The sequence below is a fragment of the Lagenorhynchus albirostris genome, chromosome 15, assembly GCF_949774975.1.
Source record: "Lagenorhynchus albirostris chromosome 15, mLagAlb1.1, whole genome shotgun sequence".
NCBI classification, from domain to species: domain Eukaryota; kingdom Metazoa; phylum Chordata; class Mammalia; order Artiodactyla; family Delphinidae; genus Lagenorhynchus; species Lagenorhynchus albirostris.
In genome coordinates, this window is record NC_083109.1 from 11,972,946 (window position 1) to 11,992,411 (window position 19,466).

At 42.5% G+C, this 19,466-nt stretch overlaps 1 protein-coding gene across 1 annotated transcript in view; it reads left to right on the forward strand.

Annotated features, from left to right (window-relative positions):
• Positions 1-19,466, forward strand: part of B4GALT5 (beta-1,4-galactosyltransferase 5) — a 77,629-nt gene that overhangs the window by 54,882 nt on the left and 3,281 nt on the right. Inside the window, exons 2-7 of the mRNA XM_060124489.1 lie at positions 4,106-4,240; positions 14,116-14,229; positions 15,195-15,319; positions 16,311-16,427; positions 17,057-17,244; positions 17,978-18,100. Of these exons, the coding sequence (XP_059980472.1) occupies positions 4,106-4,240; positions 14,116-14,229; positions 15,195-15,319; positions 16,311-16,427; positions 17,057-17,244; positions 17,978-18,100 (802 nt within the window). The remainder of the gene's footprint in view (positions 1-4,105; positions 4,241-14,115; positions 14,230-15,194; positions 15,320-16,310; positions 16,428-17,056; positions 17,245-17,977; positions 18,101-19,466) is intronic.

Sequence of the window (19,466 nt, forward strand, 5' to 3'; positions counted from 1 at the left end):
CACCTAACCTCACCTCTCTCTGTTTTTGACTTCACTAACCATGTGACCTTAGGTAAATGGCTTCTGGAGGACAGCCATCTTTATCTTAAATAGGAAATCAAGATGATATCTACTTCACAAAGATGTGACTTTTAAATGAGATCATTTAGATTGAAAGCAGCGCACATATACACTTCCTAGTTTAGGCCAGAACCATGGGCTAAATTTAGTAACAAGACTTTTAATAGGGACACTTGTAAAGGTCCTACAGTTTGATCTCTATAACCAACTGCATGAGCACAGAACAGAGGAAGTGTAGCTTAGCAGCTAAAAAGATTGAGTACTTTGCCTCTAGCAAGCTTAATGTGAATCAGTAATATGGTGTGACTGCTATTTACTAACAACACTTAGCAATTATCGATTGATTATCTACCATGTAATGGAAGTTTTAAATTATATTAATAAAAATACCCAAAACAGAATTGCCCAAAGTGAGTTCTGCAGAGAATCACTTGATACTACTAGTTATATTATGTGGGGGAAAAGGGGCTGGTTTGGGAAATGGTGGATTAGATTATTCAGCCTCTCCCCTGTAGGATTTCTTTGGCCTTGAGTTATTGTGCATTTGCATCTCCAAGAGGAGGCTTTAGTTGACAGCGCTTTGGTAACAGATGGAATAGGGCTGCTGGTAGTTCTGCTTGTTTCTGGGCCCATCAGACTGTACCTGGACCACTGTCAGCCTGGGCACCACTCTTTGTCAAAGTGTAGACCACTGGGCGGGTGTTCAGAGGACAGCAGCCAGGATGGGGAGGGAAGGTGTGGTGATGGCAAGGGGTTGCAGGAGGAGGTTAGGTGGGGTAGAGGTGAGGGTGGGGGGAGGTTGAAAATGCCTGTCTTCCAATATCTGAAGTGTGGGAAAGGGACTTTACTGTTCTGTCAAGGGGCAGGATGAGAACCAGTGGGTAAAAGTGGCTGGAAAACATTTTGGACCCAACCCAAAGTAGAATTTTCTTTGAAGATGGCTTTATTTTACTTACTGATTCTGTGTTCTTGGAAGGCATAGTTTTTGGGTGGTGTATGAGGAGGTATTGAAAAGTGTTCTTTAAAATCCCATCCAACCCTGAGTCTGTGAATTTGTGATTATTTTCTTTTGTTTGGCAAAATTTATGTCTTCCGCCTTTTGTTTTTTCAGCCTTGTGCTAATTCCTGTGGATAATTAGAAAAAGCGTTGATAATACGTGGTTTGTGTAAATTTGTTAATTGAATGACAAGACTAACACACGAGACAGTTGTTAGCAAACTAAGACAAAATGTAAACAAAAGGCAAAATTTTGACAATCTTTAACAGTACCACAGAAATTCTAGAAGGGGAAGACTGGAGAATTATATAAACTGGGGTTTGAAGGATTAATGAGATTTGGATGGCAGAAAGGAGAGCAGAAGCATTGCAGATCAACAGAAGCCCAGGCATGCAGGCAAGAGACGTAGAAGGGTTTTGAGGAGCAGTGTGGCTAAATCTGTAATTAAGAAAGATCCACTGGGCTTCCCTGGTGGCGCAGAGTCCGCCTGCCGATGCAGGGGACACGGGTTCGTGCCCCGGTCCGGGAAGATCCCACCTGCCGCGGAGTGGCTAGGCCCGTGAGCCATGGCCGCTGAGCCTGTGCGTCCGGAGCCTGTGCCCCGCAACGGGAGAGGCCACAACAGTGAGAGGCCTACGTACCGCAAGAAAAAAAAAAAATCTCCTTAAGAGCAATCATTTAAGTCATGTGGGTGTGTGAAAACTTTGAGGGACAGGTTGTGGCTAGAATATGGATGAGCAAGTTCTTAAGTTCAGTGGTTAGAGCGTAGGTCCACCTGGTTCAAATCCATCCCTCAGTGACCTTGGTGAAGCAAGGTGGAGAAACTGAAGCCTAGAAGTTGACTCTAAGTTGGATGGTATTACTTGCCTCTTAGGTTATGAGGATTAAACAAGATAAAGAATTAGGTAATTAAGTGCTCAATAAATGTTACTCACTATTATTTATTAGGTAGCTGAAGTCTCCCTAGAGCCTTGGTTCTGGAAGTGTGGTCCTCTGACCAGCCACACTGGTATCACCTGTGAACTTGTTACAAGTGCAAATTCATGGGCCCCACTCAGACTTACTGAATCAGGGTCTCTGGGAGTGGGAGGCGTAGAAGCAGGCTTCAGAAAGCTCTCCAGGCAATAGGCAGGGAAAGGTTTGAGAACTGCCCTAGAGGAATCCTACAGAACTAAGAAAGGGAGGGAATTTTTAAAAGAGGGGCTAACAACATTGCCCTTTACAGTGTAGAAGATAAAAAGCTCAGAGAAGATGAAATTCGGGAGAAAAGAGGTAGTGTATTTTTTGCAGTGCCTGACAGCTTTACACACAATGTTCAATAAATGTTTGTTTCTATGTTATTGAAGACAACTGGTTTAAGTAGTATGTTGGGGATAGAAGGAAGATTTAATATAATATGTATAATATACATAAGTCTAAGTGATTAAAAAATATAGTACAGAACCATATTAGAAATATGATATTGGAAGAAGTTTAAATCTTAGGCTTAACTACCTACCTACCTACTATGACCGGGCACAGTGCTCTCTGCTGTAAATAGAAAATGAGATGCTACTGTTGTTTTCAGAGGCCTCACAGCATGGTACTTTCTTTAAGGATTTGAAGCTAATTTTTTTTCCTGTAACTTTTTCTTGCTACAGAGAGTAAACACTGTATCTGATATATTCTCAGCCAGTGCCAGGAGTTAAGCATGCAGTTGTCTTCCAGTCACAGCCGGGCCTAATCTGAAACTCCTCCCTCATTTCTAAAAGCATTCTGAACATTGATTTCTTTTGTTAATTATTTTACGGCTCTGGATTTATCTTAGAGATGATTAGAAATCTTTTGAAAGAGTTTATGTCCCCGTTTAATGTGGGCCACCTGATGTTTTCCACATTGAGAGTTGTGCCATTTGATTTGTCCCTGTCCCCACCCCCATCAGAAGTACAAGCACCACACAATAGCTTGAAATAAAGTAAATAGACTTCTAAGCTTCATCCATTTAGTCGTTATTTACTGCCCATTATGTGCAGGACACTGTGATAATAATGATGAGACAGTGTCCACAAAATATGTCTTGCTGAAGAACCAGGACCGCCCGAGGCTGTGTGTATTGAGTCTGGAGGAGTGGCCCAGCCTCTCTGCTGCATACCTGCCTGGGGCCTGGTTAGAGGTCAGTCAAGTGTTCAGATGATCCCTAGCACACGCCAGAGTTTAGACTTATAAATGTGCCACCCCTGAGATTGCTTTCCAAAGATGACGATGATTGGGCAGTTAATATGGTTAAGAATATGTGTTTTTTTTGTTTCGCTTTGTTTTTATTGAGATATAACTTGCATATAACATTATTTTAGTTTCAGGTGCACAACATAATGATTGGATATTTGTATGTATCATGAAGGGAATATGTTTTAACTGACACCTGGACCAAGCCCCCTGCTCCTTTCCCATTGCTTTGAACTTTGGGGCTGAGGTGGGTGGGTAGTGAGGACTGCTAACATTCTTTCGTTATTTTCTTCTTCTCTCCAAATAAAGCAAAGAAAAATAGCTGGAACCTTCATCACCACTTTCGAAAGATAGCCAGGACCAGACCTACATCTAAGTGTTTCCAGAAGGCAGGGCAATTGGTGGTTTCCTTTCTCTGAGAATAGCGATTGAGTATTGAGAATGTGAACTTAAAGAGAGCGGAGATCTTTTTCAAAATGTTTTAACTGATCCATAAAGGTCTTTCTGATCATAACAGTGCTAGAATACAGCTTGGGTATTTGAAGACCAGGTAGAATATAATTTTTTTTTCATTTGTGGTTTTTCTAAAACTGCTGAATATGGACAGAAATACCCCTAAGTTCTACTAGCTACCCAAGGAATATTGGTGTCCTGAAAACATAGAACCCAGTATGGAAAATAGAAGTTACAGCATTTGTAGGGTTTTAGAACTGAAAGAGGTTTCAAAAAGAAAAGGGGATACAAAAGAAAGAAACGCAAAGTTATGTGGGGTTTTCTGTGTGTTTTACGTTACTGATTGCTTTTGAATTAACCTCTTTTCCCTCCCTGTCTGTTTCCTGCAGTGAACACCTACCTCTTCATGATGCAGGCTCAAGGCATTCTCATCCGGGACAACATGAGAACGATCGGCGCTCAGGTTTACGAGCAGGTGGTTCGGAGCGCTTATGCCAAGAGGAACAGCAGCGTGAATGACTCAGGTATATTTTTAGTAAAGAGGTGGTCTGCTCAGAGGGCCTCCTCCCAGGAGTTCAGCTAAGCGGTAATGATGGACCCAGGAGTGAACATTTCTGCCTCAGTCTTTGGAGCTTTTACCTGTAACTTTTATTGTCTTATAAGCACTAAGTATATAAAGAGGGGAAAAGAACATTGAGGTTAGATGGCTTTGCCTGACATTATATTGTAAGAACTTGTTCCCGAATCGTAGTTTTCACTTTAACTACTTTTACAAAAGACTGTACATAGCAAGTTCTTCACCTTTGAGAGGAGGCTGTCTTTTTTATGTCTCTCTTTTTAACTCTTCCAAAAGTTGAACAGAGGAAGTATTTCCAGATGGTTAAATGGGTCTGTCGTGAAGCCTCTCCAGTCTCCAGCCAGGGATGGTTTTTATTTAGAAAATAGATTCTGAGATTTCATTTTGTTTCGCATTCATGATTTGCCACTTATTTCTTTAACTGAGGACTAATGTGCTTCCCCTGTGGCTTCTTAGTGATTTCACTCAAGCCTAGTATTATAAAATATGTATATTTTTAAAAATATTCTTTCCTCCAAATCAATCCTTTTTTCTTCTCTAGTAAGTTCTAAGATTGTCCAGAGCTCACCGTAGAATGTGAAATTGCTTTGCAACCGTTGCAAGTGAGAATTATTCTGGGGTGTTGGGATATCAAGAGAAAGCATTGCCTCTGAAAGGGTAGTTAAATCCTGAGAAGAACTGACCATGCCCTAATTTATCAGTCTGTCCTGCTGGCCAGTTTAGCATCAACCAAGCACTACAGTTAGCAAACCCATAAGCTTTGGTACTTACTTCCTTTCTTCTTGTTCGCAAAGAGCGAACAATCAACTTTTCAGAGCTTTTCAGCCAAATTGTGGCCTCACGGGACAAACTGCCTGAGCTCTGTACCGTACCTGGAAGAGGAGTCCCTGCAGCTCCTGAAGTCAAGGGAGAAGGCCAAGCAGATTTTTGTTTCCTAATTCATCCTGTGTGGTGTTCGGTTTTAACAGATGATCCCACACACATTGTCTCACTTGACTCGGATATGGCTCCATCGGGTAGGCAGGATTTTGTTACTTCCATTTTTCACACGTACAGGTAATCTTGGGGGTGTTGGAGTGGCTTGGTCATGCGACTTTCCCTAAACCCCGCCCGAACCTGCTTCTAGTTGGGTGATAAAACTCGGGAATACTTTGACCGCCGTTCAGAGCTCTTTCCCCTGTATCACTCCAGATAAAGGAGCATGTGTGCTGTCATGACCTTTACCCAGTCCATGTGTTCATGCCTCTCCAAGGTTAGAGGTTGCTGGGGCGTCTCTCTGGGCCGTTGGCGAGGTAGCCTGTTTTCTCTCAAAGTTAGAGGGTGCGCAGCAGGTCTCCATCCCTGCACCACTGCTGGTCTTGCAACACAGGTCATGCTAATTCCCTGAGGGGTTATTGTCCCTGGAAGTTGAGCAGAGAGTGAGTTGCACCCTTGGAAGTCCTATCCAGGGACCCATTGTTACTTGAATTTGCATGTGTTTATCCTCAAATTATCATACACTAAAATAATTCTTCCCAGCATCCCTCTGGTTGGACTAGTTAATCATCCATTGTGTGTTTAATGTGTCTCTCTTCCTCATAAATCGGAAGTCTTTGCTGTCGGGGCCTGCTTATGATGGGGTAGATGATTTTTTTTTTTTAACTTGGAATCTTTATTCTTTATGATTTTGTAATAGCTTATCCTTAGTTTGGTTAAGCAAACTCTAATTTGGCTATGAGAACTCTTTCAAATTTGCTAAAGGCACTATGATGATAAAATTATACAACAAGTTGGGAAAAATACCCATGAAATAACACAACTTTTTATAAAATTGTCAGGTTTCAATTCCAGTAACCCATAAGACAGGGCCTAAAGCCAATTCATAGTCACATCATTCCAGAATGAGGGTCTATTGCCAGAAACTTTTTATGGGGTGGGAAAAGGAATAAAAGATGGTCAGTGCTGATAAATACAGGTTTAATGATACAGTGCTCTCCACAGACAGCTACAGAGACTATAAACTATTATCCAGAAACTTACAACCATACAACACAGATCACTTAGCCAGATCTAAAATAAACTGGCTTCTTGTAAATACTACAGCCCTTCTTCCATCCAAAAATGACCCTAATCTCACATGAAAACAGTTACTGTAGGGGAATCAGAAACCCAGCTTTGTGGCCCAAAGTAAAAACCAAAGGAAAAATAGCGATTCAGTGGCTAGCTGGTGAAAATGGGAGATCTGGTGCCCTTCACTGCGCTGCTTTGCTCTTCTTACTCTTTTTGTCCCCCTTCTCCAGCCCACCCATGTTAGCTCTCAGTAGGCTTGAACAAGCCATCTGAAACTGAATCATTTCTTCGGAGCTCACCACAGTGCTGATCTTCCTTTTCCCATCAGTAGCTCTTAACGGACACTTGTCATCTGAGGGCTCAAAGCCCTCCACAGAACCCTTCCTTGGAACGGCTTTATTAGTTCTATCATCATCTGCTCGCTCTCCAGCGGCACCATCCTGGCGCTGCTGGCTCCGCTCCGTCAGCATAAACGCCCTGGGGTAGATGATTTGCTTGCATTATCTCATAGGCTCCTCACAAGAACTCAGTAAGAAAACGACTGTGTCCCCCTTTCAGGGATGAAGGGGTCGGAGTTATAGGATTCTCTGCAGCAGTGGGGTTGGGACTTGCTGACCTCTGAACCCCAGCAGCGCTCCTCATTGCCTGTGTTGCCTTTGTACTACCCCTGGTACCTGGTACACTGCCTAGCACATAGGAGGCATAGAGTAAATGATTTTTGAGTGTGTGAGTGGATAGATTTAACAAGAAAACACATTTTAAGTGTTGTAACCTAGTTCTGAGATTACCATCTTGATTGGCTTCTATTTTATTGGCACATCCTTGGTGAGTAAGTGTTGAAGAGGAAACATCATTTCATTGGAAGTTATCCAGTAAAAACCAACTATTTTTATTCATTTCAAAGTAATTTTCTGCCTAGCACAGTCAGAAAGAGCATTTGGGGCCTAAAGCTGCTGAGATAGCCAGATGACCACCACCGCTGACCCCAGCCACTCCCGCCAGGAGCACCGTGGGTTTGGTAAGCGTAGCCTGGACTGAGGTAGTTCATGAACTGTGTTGCCCCGCTCTGGAAAAAAAGTGCTGTGGCACACACCCATGTTCAAAGGCCTTCAGGAGGCCAAGGGTAGCTAAAAAGCTAGTGTGTCGTTTAAGTAATGCTAGCTTTCTTTATCCTTGAAAGCTAAAATGGCTACTGCCTAAAAAGAAAGTACTTTGAGGGACCAGGAATGTGACCTGGAATTAAGCCTGAAATAATGACCTGGAGAAACTTCTTGTCACTGAAAGCCTTTGGTATGTGAAATTGTGAGTCCTGTAAAATTTACCCAGAGCACCGGGGGGAGACGCTCAAGAGAATATTGGCATCAGAAGAGAATCCCTGGGTTCATCCAGTCCAGCCACTTAGTTGTATATTTGAGGTGAGTGGTTGGGTGGCCTGGCGTTTCTCATTCTTAAGTACGAATTTCCAGGTGTCGTTCTATGCAGTCACTTTTACCCAGAGGGAGATTTCTTCCCTCTGTATTCACGTGCACATGCACACAAACCTCCCCGTGCTGATGGCCTCAGTCCCCTTGTGGTCACATACTCAGGAAAGTATCCTGTTGCCCACATCCTTCAAAACAGGTCTGTTGTAGACAAATAAAATGAACAGAGTCACTGCCAGTACGTTTCATACTTTATTCCGTGAGGTCAATGTTCTTTCTTAACCTCTTTCTCTCTGGTTTTTGCCTGCTCAGCCCATAGTTGTCTTTTCGTCTCCTCTCCCAGCAGGTGGTCAGCCTTAAGCGAGCTAACTCTCGAAGAATGCAAATTCTTTATATTTTACAAATGCTTGTCCTGATGGCATCTTTCTGATATATATATATTTCCACTTTTTTTCAGTCAGAGAGGCAAGGGTTTGGCCTTTTCTCAAATGGGAGGAGAAAGTAGTGATTCTTCCTGGCGTCTGTTAGTCAGCACTTTTCAGTCCCCGCTCAGCTGGATTTGGTAATTTGAGGGAGAAAGCAGAATTTTCCCACCACCGTGGACTGGGGTAGCCGTGTCAACCTGGAAGCACACTGGACTCCCCTGGGCAGCTTTACAAGATGCTGATGCCTGCCCCCACCCCTGACCCCCAGAGGGTCTTATTTAATTAGTCTGGGGTATATCCTGGGCATAAGGATTTTTAAAAAGCTTCCTAGATGATTCTAGTATGCAGCCAAGGCTGCTGAACCACTGATGTAAAGCAAAGTTGACCGAGCAGGCCATTTGGATCTGCAGGTAGGAAGGATGTCTGTTGTGGTCCCATGTTATAAATGTAAAAGCAGCTGCTTTCTTTGCTGTCTACCTCCCTTGCTGGAAGAACATGTCCTGATTCGAAATGGATTAGATTTAAATTAAAAAGTAAAACCGTGACCATAGAAATTCAGCAGGCTGGCTTTTTCTCTCAGCAGTTCCCTCATTCAGTAGGGTCGTGCTTTAGAAGACTAAGAAATGGGTGTTTGGGGCTTCCCTGGTGGTGCAGTCGTTGGGAGTCCGCCTGCCGATGGAGGGGACGCGGGTTCGTTCCCCGGTCTGGGAGGATCCCACATGCCGCGGAGCGGCTGGGCCCGTGAGCCATGGCTGCTGGGCCTGCACGTCCGGAGCCTGTGCTCTGCGACCGGAGAGGCCACAGCAGTGAGAGGCCCACGTACTGCAAAAAAAAAAAAGAAATGGGTGTTTGGAACCCCTGAAGAGAGTATGCAGTATAGTCCTCCCATTTCTAGGCGGCTGGAGGAGAGCTAGGACTCCACAATAACCAGGCACAGTTTTACCAGGTCGTGAGCAATTAATTTCCTCTGCCTCTTCCAGTTTAAAAGGCTTCTACTACTAGTGGAAAGGTAGATTTTGTTTAAATTTTTATGTAAAGAATTTAAAATTAGAAATGAGGAAATTTGTGTTTGTTGGGGGTGGGTGTTCTCCACGGTGTAGGGCAAGGTTATGGAGGACTTTCACTTAGGAGTTGTGTGTTTCAGGTTTTCTTTTTTTAAAATGACATTATTAATTTAGTAACCAGAAGAAAAGAATAAGTGGTGTTTTGTTTCATGCTAGCTGCTAACGAAACAGGAGGGAAGGGGGCAGGGCACAACCTTTAAAAGAATGACATAGCCCTTGGGATATGACATAAACTGGTTAGAACCAACTAGGTCCAAGATGGCGGAAGATTCGACTTCCAGTAGACCTTGAGCCTCATAATATACTCTCCGTAATACATTAGCTAAATGACACACCCACAGGCGCATGACAGTTCCGAGGCTGACCGTAAAAGGTCAAAAATTAGGTGGTGGCCCAATTCCTGGAAATTCTGCCCCTTCCCCCCAAAAGTTGGAATTATCCTCCCACTAGTTAGCCTATGAAGTTACCCGGCTCAGAAAGACTAACAACAACCCCGTATTTCGAGGCCTCGCACCTTCTGAGATGGTCCACACTCTGTCTGTGGTGTGTGTTTCTTCCAAGGCCATTCTCGCCTTTTGCAATGGACTGCATTCTTCTGCCTGTGGAATGTGTATCTCTAAACAAATCCACTTCTTACCTATCACTTTGTCTGTCACCGAATTTGAATTTCTGTGCTGAGACATAACCTGAGCTTCAGTAAGTCCTGAGACCAGATGTGTGATCTCTGTTAAAAGACAGTAGGTTCATGGGACTTCCTGGTGGTCCAGTGGTTAAGACTCCACGCTTCCAATGCAGGGGGTGCGGGTTCGATCCCTGGTCAGGGAACTAAGATCCCACATGCTATGGGAGTGGCCAAAAAAAAAAAGACAAAAGACAGTGGGTTCAAGTCCCAATCTGGGTTGTACAGTTTCACTACCAGGCCTATTATATATATATCAGTGTTGGAAGGAAGTAGAAAGGAATTTATCTGTGTCCCCAAACAGACCCCCAAAGTAGGATCATTAAGGTTAGACGGTGTCTTGTCTCCTCTCCCACATGTTTTTTTAACTTCTTGTTCCCTACTTTGGTTGTAGCTCTAAGGCTTGGTTCTGTCTTTGCCCAGAATTATTATTCTGTTTTTGTTGATTTGCTTATGAAAATGCCTGTTGTAATACTTCTGGGAATTTCTTTGCCTAATTACTGTGATGCCGTTTCTTTTTTTTTTCCCCTAAAAAGTATTTATGTATGTATTTATTTCACACACACACACACACACACACACACACACACACACACACTGTATTTTATTTTTACAAGAGATAAATAAACTGACACCAAGCATTGTAAATGGATGACCACAACAGAAGCAAAAATGATTGCAATTACCAAACACGAAACACACTCACACTATGTCATAATATTGACATTCAGTCCAGGAATCCTCCACAGTAACAGCGCCTTTACTTTGCAGTGAAAATTGATTTGTATATTTGACATGGGACTGAGTGAACTGATGAGGATGACTATAATTTTTGTGATGACGTTTCTAACCAGCTTCTCCCTCCACACATGCACACATCACAGACATACACGTTTTCTAGAACACATGAAAACTGCTAATTTTTTTTCTTAAAAAGAATCATTTTATGTACAAAAAAATATGTGTGTATATATATGTATACAATTAAGCAAAATGAGAATCACCCAGAGTAATGATTAGCATTGGAGGTTCTTGATGTAGCTTTTTGAAATGTTAATACCTTCAGAAAGGGCTGGACTTAGGATGGATTTGCATGTGTGAACTGAGGACTTTGGGCTAATTTCTGTGTAAATGTAATTTTACCTTTAGTGTTCATGCTGACTTGGTTTATGTCTTTATATAAATGCAAGTTTATTGTTTTTCAGGAAAGCTGCAACTAAAAAGGACAGAAAGCATTCTGTCCTTTCCTGCCCTGTTAAGAGACTTAAATATTATTGTATTTACGAGATGATATGAAACCTATTATATATATATGAATCCTTGTATTCAGCCATATTTATAATAAATACTCATAATATAAAAAAAAAAGAGACTTCAAATTCTCTTCAAGTTGCCTCTCATTGAGTTTCGTCCTCCGAGTACTTGTAGAATAGGCAGCCATGTGTCTGTATAAAAGGACTCACTGTATTAGCCATTTGATTCTTGGAAGCCTTTTCATAGTGCTTTTTAAAAACTATCCATGTTGAAGATTCTAGAATTCCAGGGTGCAAAGTGAATGTGAATAGGAAGTTTTAATTTTCATAGAATCAGCATGAATCCAAAAGGACTGGAGAAAGAGATTTTCATACTCTGAAAAAATAGTGCAGTGTAATGGAAAGAGTTCAGTCGGGTCTCTGTTATGCACTAGCCAGGTCTCCTTGTACAAGTTGTGTATACGGTGCCTCACTTTCTTTATCTGTCAAAAGATAAAGAGGTTGGAGGACCCCCTTCATACCTCCCCCTAGGAAAAAGGCCTCTGCTTTACTCTTTAACACATCACTAAAATGACAGTAGATTTTGTGTGTGTGTGTGTGTGTGTGTGTGTGTGTGTTTAATGGCGTAAACCCCTGTAAATGAGAACAAGAAAGGAGACCACAGCAAAAAATTTTGGAAGTTGGAAAGCAGATGGACCAGTGATAAAGGACTTAATGGACCTAAGAAAACTGACTGCTAATGTGGCAGCAAGGAAAGCCAGCAACCACTGCAGTTTATACCCCAGAATCCCTCAGAAGCTCAGGAATCAGCAACATCAAGTACTTTTGGAGATAAGAATAAAGGAGGCAACTAAGATAAAGGTTGGTTGAAAGCTGTTTAAAAAGCAGTCAGATACCCAGATTCCTTCCCCCGTCCTGGCAAAGTACGAGAGACTTGATAACCTCCAGAGATGGCAAAATAGAGGGTCCTTCAACCGGGGGGACCTGGCTTGGTTTAGGGTACCCTAGCCTTTTCCTCTTCCTCAGTTTTAGGGTGCTTGCAGCAAAGAGCATGTGATTCTGGCAGGAGATTAGAATGGACTTCTCTGGGGAACCTGACTGGACCAAGAGGAAGGACCCAAAGATATTGACACCGGAGGTTTCCAAACCAAACTTTTGGCCAGAACACCCTCCAATGAAGAACCTCAGTCCAGACCCTTCCAGTTAGCTTTCGTTCCCCACTCCTAAATATTAGCAGATGGCCAGGGATCACTGTGCTAGAGACCAAAACAAATAAGAAGCAGCAAATTGAAAGAAACAGAATATACTGGGAGGAAAAAACTTAACTATCACATATGTTCTCAAGGGTCAGAGGAGAAGGATTGCAAACATGGAACAAGACATTGGAAAAAAAATGAACATTCAGAAAATTAAAGGGACATTTTGAAATAAAAACTCTAACAGCAGAAAATGATAATTAAAAGAAGGACTGGGTTTGAGGAAATCTCTCAAGGTAGAGCAGAAGAATAGCAAGATGGAAAGTCAGTTAGAAAAGATGAGAAAATTGTAGGGCCAGGAAGTCCAACATCTGAGTCCTATTTTCTGTTCTCCAGAAAGATAGCACAATACAGAAGGGAGGAAATCATCATCACAGTAATACCTCCTCCTCACCCCAAAATTTTAGAACAGAAAATGAATTTCCAAACTTTAAAAGCCCACCAAAAGGTCAACAGGGTGGGCTAGGCACACCAGTATGAAATTTCCTGAAGAGAAAGTTCTTTACACTTCCAGAAAGAAATTACTTCACCTTTTACAAAGATAAAGAATGGGAATGGCTTCGGACTTAACAGGCACAGGGGAATCTAGAAGGCAGTGGGAAAGCACCTTTACAATTATTTCCAGCCTTGAATTCTATAAAACCAACCAACCGTGTATCAAGTGAGGAAGAATGAAAATAATCAGCTATACAGGGTTTCAAAATCACTGCCCTTTCCCCCTTCTTAGGAAGCCACTGGAAGAATGTGCTCTACCAAGTGAGAACAAGGGAGAAGCTGAACTTAGGAAAACTGAGGTTCGATACTATAGGAAGATGAAGGGACTCCCCAGGACGCTGAGGAAGGGAGATCCCAGAGTAGCATGTGCACATCAGGCTCACAGGAAAGCCTGTCCAAACTGGAGTGGATCGGGAGGTGCTGGACCTTCTTAAGGAAGAGGAAATTGAGGGAAGACCTGATGCCTGTGTCTTCAGGGGAAATGAAGTGGCAAAGGGCATGACGTCAAGTTGTCATCATTTCACATAAAACTAAGCAAACAGGAAAACAAGACAGTCGCTCCAGGAAAAAATAATTATGCAGGAAAGGAAAAGTAATCGTAACTTTCCACATTTCTCAGCTACAGCGAGTATTTATCGAATCGTCATAATATAAATACTGAAGGTTGTCCTAACCACGATTATCATATTTGACTGGAGGGAGACTGGAGGATGGAAAGCGTATGTGTGTGGTGGGGGCAGGGGAGGGAGGGAGCGCAGTCTTCAGCTCCCGCAGTGAGAAGTCAACAGATGGACCTAAAACCGAAGCATCGAGGTTGGGTGTGCAGGCTGACGGAGATAAATGCTGAGGTAGTAGGTGAGGAAGTGAGAGCGGCTCCTTTAGAGAAAGACATGCGAGGGGGCCCTGTGTTTTTTTTTTTTAATTACGTTGTAAGGTTATTTGACTGTGAACTACCTGCATATAAAGCTATAACAACAGTAAGAATAGAAACACTGGTAAACTAGTATCATCTGGTTAACATTTTTATTGACAGGTTCAGATTTTAGCTGAAGAGCTAGGCCAGTGGCTTGCCTCCCCAAAAGATGATATCTAAGAAAAATACTCCTTTGGTAGGCATCGAAGAGTTGTAGGAGTGATGACATGTACCAGTCTGAGTTGCCTTTTTTTCTTACCTCTCTAGATTATCCTCTTGACTTGAACCACAGCGAAACCTTCCTACAAACCACAACTTTTCTTCCTGAAGACTTCACCTACTTTGCAAACCATACCTGCCCCGAAAGGCTCCCTTCCATGAGTGAGTAGAGCTCTTGCTTATCTTCCTCTGCTTTTGAAACTGATGCCTTCTTATTTGAGTAAACTAAAAGGGAGAGTGTTCTTGAGCTGTCGATGTCTACTTACACAGAGATTGTAAACGCCTCCCGGATGTTGGGAACGGGGATTCTGAAAGTTACTTGTGCCCTGGCTCCTCTTCAGCACTTCTGTAGGGTGGCCTGTGTTCCTGGTGCCATTTTCTACCACATTTTTCACTCTCTGCTTTACACATGCCCCCCTCCTTTGTAACTCGGGGTCTGTTAAGATGTCCTAGAGAAAGTGTAGGCAACCAGCTTTGTCTTTTAGTATAAATCTCACACTGATTATATGACTTGCTCGCTATGAGGGAAGTTATTTTCTTAACAAAGTGCTAGTTTAGGAAATTCTTGGATCTTTTCTTTCTCTTCCTTTTTCTTCTTCCTCTCCCCTTCCTCTTCCCCTTTCCTTTCCTTCTTAGAATCTCATGTATAATCTGAAACAATGACAATGTACTGTTACACCTTTTCTGTACTTTGGGACTTCTTGGACAGTCCTCTTCTGGACTTGAGTCCGAGACGATGAGAGTTCTGAGTTTGGACGTGACCAGTCGGGGTCACTGATCAATGAATTGGGATAGTGTGTCTATACATGCCTCAGGAGCACACAGCGACGGTGCCAAGCTCAGCTACTTTCCTCCTTCCATTTTCAGAAGTTCAGCTGCTGTACACCCTTGGCAGAAGCAGAACTCAAAGGCTCAATTTCTTGATTTGCTGCTTTACACAGTACTAGTAATAGTGATTTGCTGAAATGCAATGAGTTGGAAAGCAGAGGAAGGGACCCCCATCCCTGTTAAAAACACCACCCACTGAAAAAGCACTGAACTGCTCCAGAGATTACAACCCTGAACATAGGAATAAGAATACCATTTTCTGGCCTCTTAATTATTATTTTTTTCCCTCCTCTGTTCAGAGGGCCCCATAGCCATAAACATGAGTGAAATTGGAATGGATGCCATCCATGAACTCTTCTCTAAAGACCCAACCATCAAGCTCGGAGGTCACTGGAAGCCATCGGATTGCATTCCTCGATGGAAGGTAGGGGGTGAGGTCAGACCCCAAGTGCTGGAAGCCTACCTGCCATCATCTGGATCACCATGGGTTTCACTCTGACCTTCTGTAATTTGCACCCTACTTACTACTTAATGGAAAATATTTGCATTTGATGGGAACATACGGGAGGAATGGATTTCCCTGAGGACTCTTCTGTAGCCACAGAAATTCACGTTGTTCTGATGACTGAGCCAGGACCCTTTTTCTTCCTTACAGGACTATTGGCTAAGCAGGGGGTAGGGGGTGGTAGGTCTCTTGTGACACATTTGCAGAAGCCATCTTCACAAATTCAGTGCTTCATGCCTTATTTGGCATTGTTGCCGTGAGTCTAGTGGAATAAAAAGTGGAGTTATCTAGCCTGACACTGAGAATTGTTTAGTTTTTTTCTGCGTGACTCTAATCAGGAGACATCGGTAGTGTGGATCAAGCTTATGGCACTGGCTCAAGTCCATTCTTTCAACAAGTATTTAGTAAAGTGCCTGTTCTGTGCCAGCCCTATGAGAGGCTGTGGTGCAGCAGTGATCAAAGCACGTCTGGAACAGATCAGTGTTTCCAGCCCATCACTGGGTTGTAAAATCAATTTAATGAGCAGCATTTAAAAAAATTTATGTATATATATATAAAAGTGCATTGCATGTTTTAAGGGGAAGTACTGTTCTGTGAAGTGTGTTTTAGTTGTATGTCTCTATATTTGTGTACTGGGTCACAGTGAATATGAATGTATGTCTTTCTCTGGGTTGTGGTCTCGAATTCATTTGCAGGCCCACTGTGTACATGGTATGGCACATGTAAGAACGAGGTCCACTTACTTCCAAGGGTCGACTTGCCACCATAGGTCTTCATTTAGAGAAGCTGAGGATAAGACAGCTCCCAGAACTCCCCAAGAGCTGGTCCCCGATTCTGCAGAAGTGCCCTGCTGCAAAGCAACAGATGAGGGGACTAACAGGGCGGCCTCTTTTGCTGTGACCCATTGCAGGTGGCAATCCTTATCCCCTTCCGGAACCGCCATGAGCACCTCCCGGTCCTGCTCCGACACCTGATTCCCATGCTCCAACGCCAGCGCCTACAGTTTGCATTTTATGTGGTGGAGCAAGTAAGTGGTCCTTTCTTCTCTCTTCTTTCTCTTCTGAGACAGCAGTTTAGAGAGCTTCAAGCTAATGCATCCTTGGTGGAAAGATCCAGTAAAACTGAAAGCTCACAGTCGACTGAGTCGCCCTGCGGCAGGAAGGGGAGCAGAGAGCAGTCCTGCTTCTGGTTTGAGATGTTGCTCAATATCAGCAGATTTGAGTGCAGCCTGGAACTTGTTTACCCTGAACAAAGGCCTCTTGTGGGCTGGTTTTGCTAGAGCTGCTTTAAGTGTTGTCTTTAGGCCCCAGACCCAGGAAATTCCCCTTAAGATAAGGAGCCACAGGTCGAAATGGCAGTGTTGTCCTTCCTTCCGTATATGGGGCTGGGTACCCTTCTAAATGCTGTTACATGGCTGACTGTCTGCCTTTACAACAGCCTTGGGAGAGAGGAGCTTGGGTTTATCTTTATCACCCCTTTTTATTTCCGAGGAAGTCAAGGCCAGAGGTCAAGTGATTGTGAGTCAGTGATGAGCTGGGCAGGACCCACCTCCCTTCTGGCCCAGGATCTCTCAATAAGCTCTCCCTTAGGCGGGGCTGAGGCAGCAAAGATTGTGCTTCAAGAGTCCTTTTAAAAATAAAGGTCTGCTTCTTTTAGGTTGGCACCCAGCCCTTTAATCGAGCCATGCTTTTTAATGTGGGTTTTCAAGAAGCAATGAAGGACCTGGACTGGGACTGTCTTATTTTTCATGATGTGGATCATATACCAGAGAGCGATCGTAACTATTATGGATGTGGACAGATGCCAAGGCACTTTGCAACTAAACTGGATAAGTATATGTATCTGTGAGTATCATTTCCCCTTAATTAAAGAGGTTAAATCTAAAAGGATGGTGAGAGATGCAAAGATGACAAAATCCAATTAGCTCCAACCCGAATGGCAATCACCTGATGAGTGGATAAACAAAATGTTGTATATCCATCCATACAATGGAATGCTATTTGGCAATAAGAAGGAATGAAGTACTGATATATGTGACAACATGACGAACCTAGAAAACATTATGCTCAGTGAAAGAAGCTAACTACTAAAGACTGCATGTTATATGATTCCATTTATATGAAATGTCCAGAATAGGCAAATCTGTAGAGACAGAAAGGAGAATAGTGGTTGCATAGGGTTGAGGGGAATAGGGGGAAATGAGTGACTGTTGATGGTGGGTACAAGGCTTCTTTCAGGAGGGTGATGAAATTGATTAAAATTGTTGGTGGCCATGGTTGCACAGCTCCATGAATACACTAAAAACCATTGAATTATACACTTTTAATGGGTGAATTATATGGTATGTCAATTCTGCGTCAATAAAGCTGTTATCAAAATAATCAACTAGGAAAAAGTTCAATTAGCTACTCAGATTGATGCGTCTCGTCCTGAGGAAACAGTTTCAGGTGGTTCAGGGCAGTAGCACAGAGAGTATTGTTTTACTTAAGACTTAGTTCTCCAGTGAGATGGCCTGTTCTAGGGGAAAAAAATCACCCTTTAATGCACAGATGATTGATACCATACATCTCCTTTTAGGCTTCCTTATACTGAGTTCTTTGGTGGAGTGAGCGGCTTAACAGTGGAACAGTTTCGGAAAATCAATGGCTTTCCTAATGCTTTCTGGGGTTGGGGTGGAGAAGATGACGACCTGTGGAACAGGTACTACCTTCTTCTGATGTCTTCTAGAAATGCTACCTTAGACTCTCCAGACTATCACTGTCTAATAGGAATATGATGTACTAAGCCACGTATGTAAATTTCAGTGTTCTAGTAGCTACATTTAAAAAGGTTAAAAAAGAAAAAGGTGTAATTAATTTATTATATTAATAAAAATATTTTTTAAATTATATTTATCATAGTATATCCAAAATAATACCATTTCAACATGTAATCAATATAAAGTATTAATGAGATATTTTACATTCATTTTTTTCTGACTAAATCATAGAAATCTGGTGTGTACTTTACACTCACAGCACATTTTACTGAAACCTCCCCAAACCAGAGGTCAGATGTTTGTTATGTGTACACAGATTTATCCATGCCATCAGATAAGGCTTGTATTATGTAAGTTTGTATGAACAATCCTGTGTGTGATTAGTGTAAAGTAGTATTTTTACAGAGTAAGTAAATAGTAACCTAATAAGGAACAAATAACCAAAAGAATTTCTACCTTGTATCCACTTTCTATCTCAGCTTTAAGAAAAGAAAGGGTGTGTTGGTTGTTAATACAAAATAATATTTTTGGGTAAAAATTCAGATGATACAGATGTGTCTAAGCCAGGGAGTATAAGTCTTAATCCCCATTGTTACCCTGTTTCCTTCCCAGGAAGTAGCCATTTGAACAAGCTGTTTCTTTCTATAGACTTCTTTCTATTCATACATAAACAACCCAGACACATCCCTTCTCCCCTTCCAACCATGTTAGAGAGCCACTTCATTATTTTTAACAATTGCATGGTATTTCTTTGTAGATAGACAACAATTTATTTTAATCCTCTCTTGTTGATGAACATTGTTTAATTCTGAACATGTTTTGTTCACATGTGCAAATATATCTTTAGATTAAATTCCTAGTTGCAGAACTGCAGAGTCAAGAAGTAAATGCACTTTTTTTAAAAAATTTTTTTTTATTAATTAATTTATTTTTGGCTGTGTTGGGTCTTTGTTGCTGTGCGTGGGCTTTCTCTAGTTGCAGTGAGCAGGAACTACTCTTTGACGCAGTGCGAGGACTTCTCACTGCGGTGGCTTCTCTTGTTGTGGAGCACGGGCTGTAGGCACGCGGGCTTCAGTAGTTGTGGCATGCGGGCTCAGTACTTGTGGCTTGCGGGCTATAGAGCGCAGGCTCAGTAGCTGTGGCACACGGGCTTAGTTGCTCCGCGGCATGGGGGATCTTCCCGGACCAGGGCTCGAACCCGTGTCCACTGCATTGGCAGGCAGATTCTTAACCACTGCGCCACCAGGGAAGTCCCAAGAAGTAAATGCACTTTTAAATTTCGATAGTTATTGTCACATTTTCCTCCAG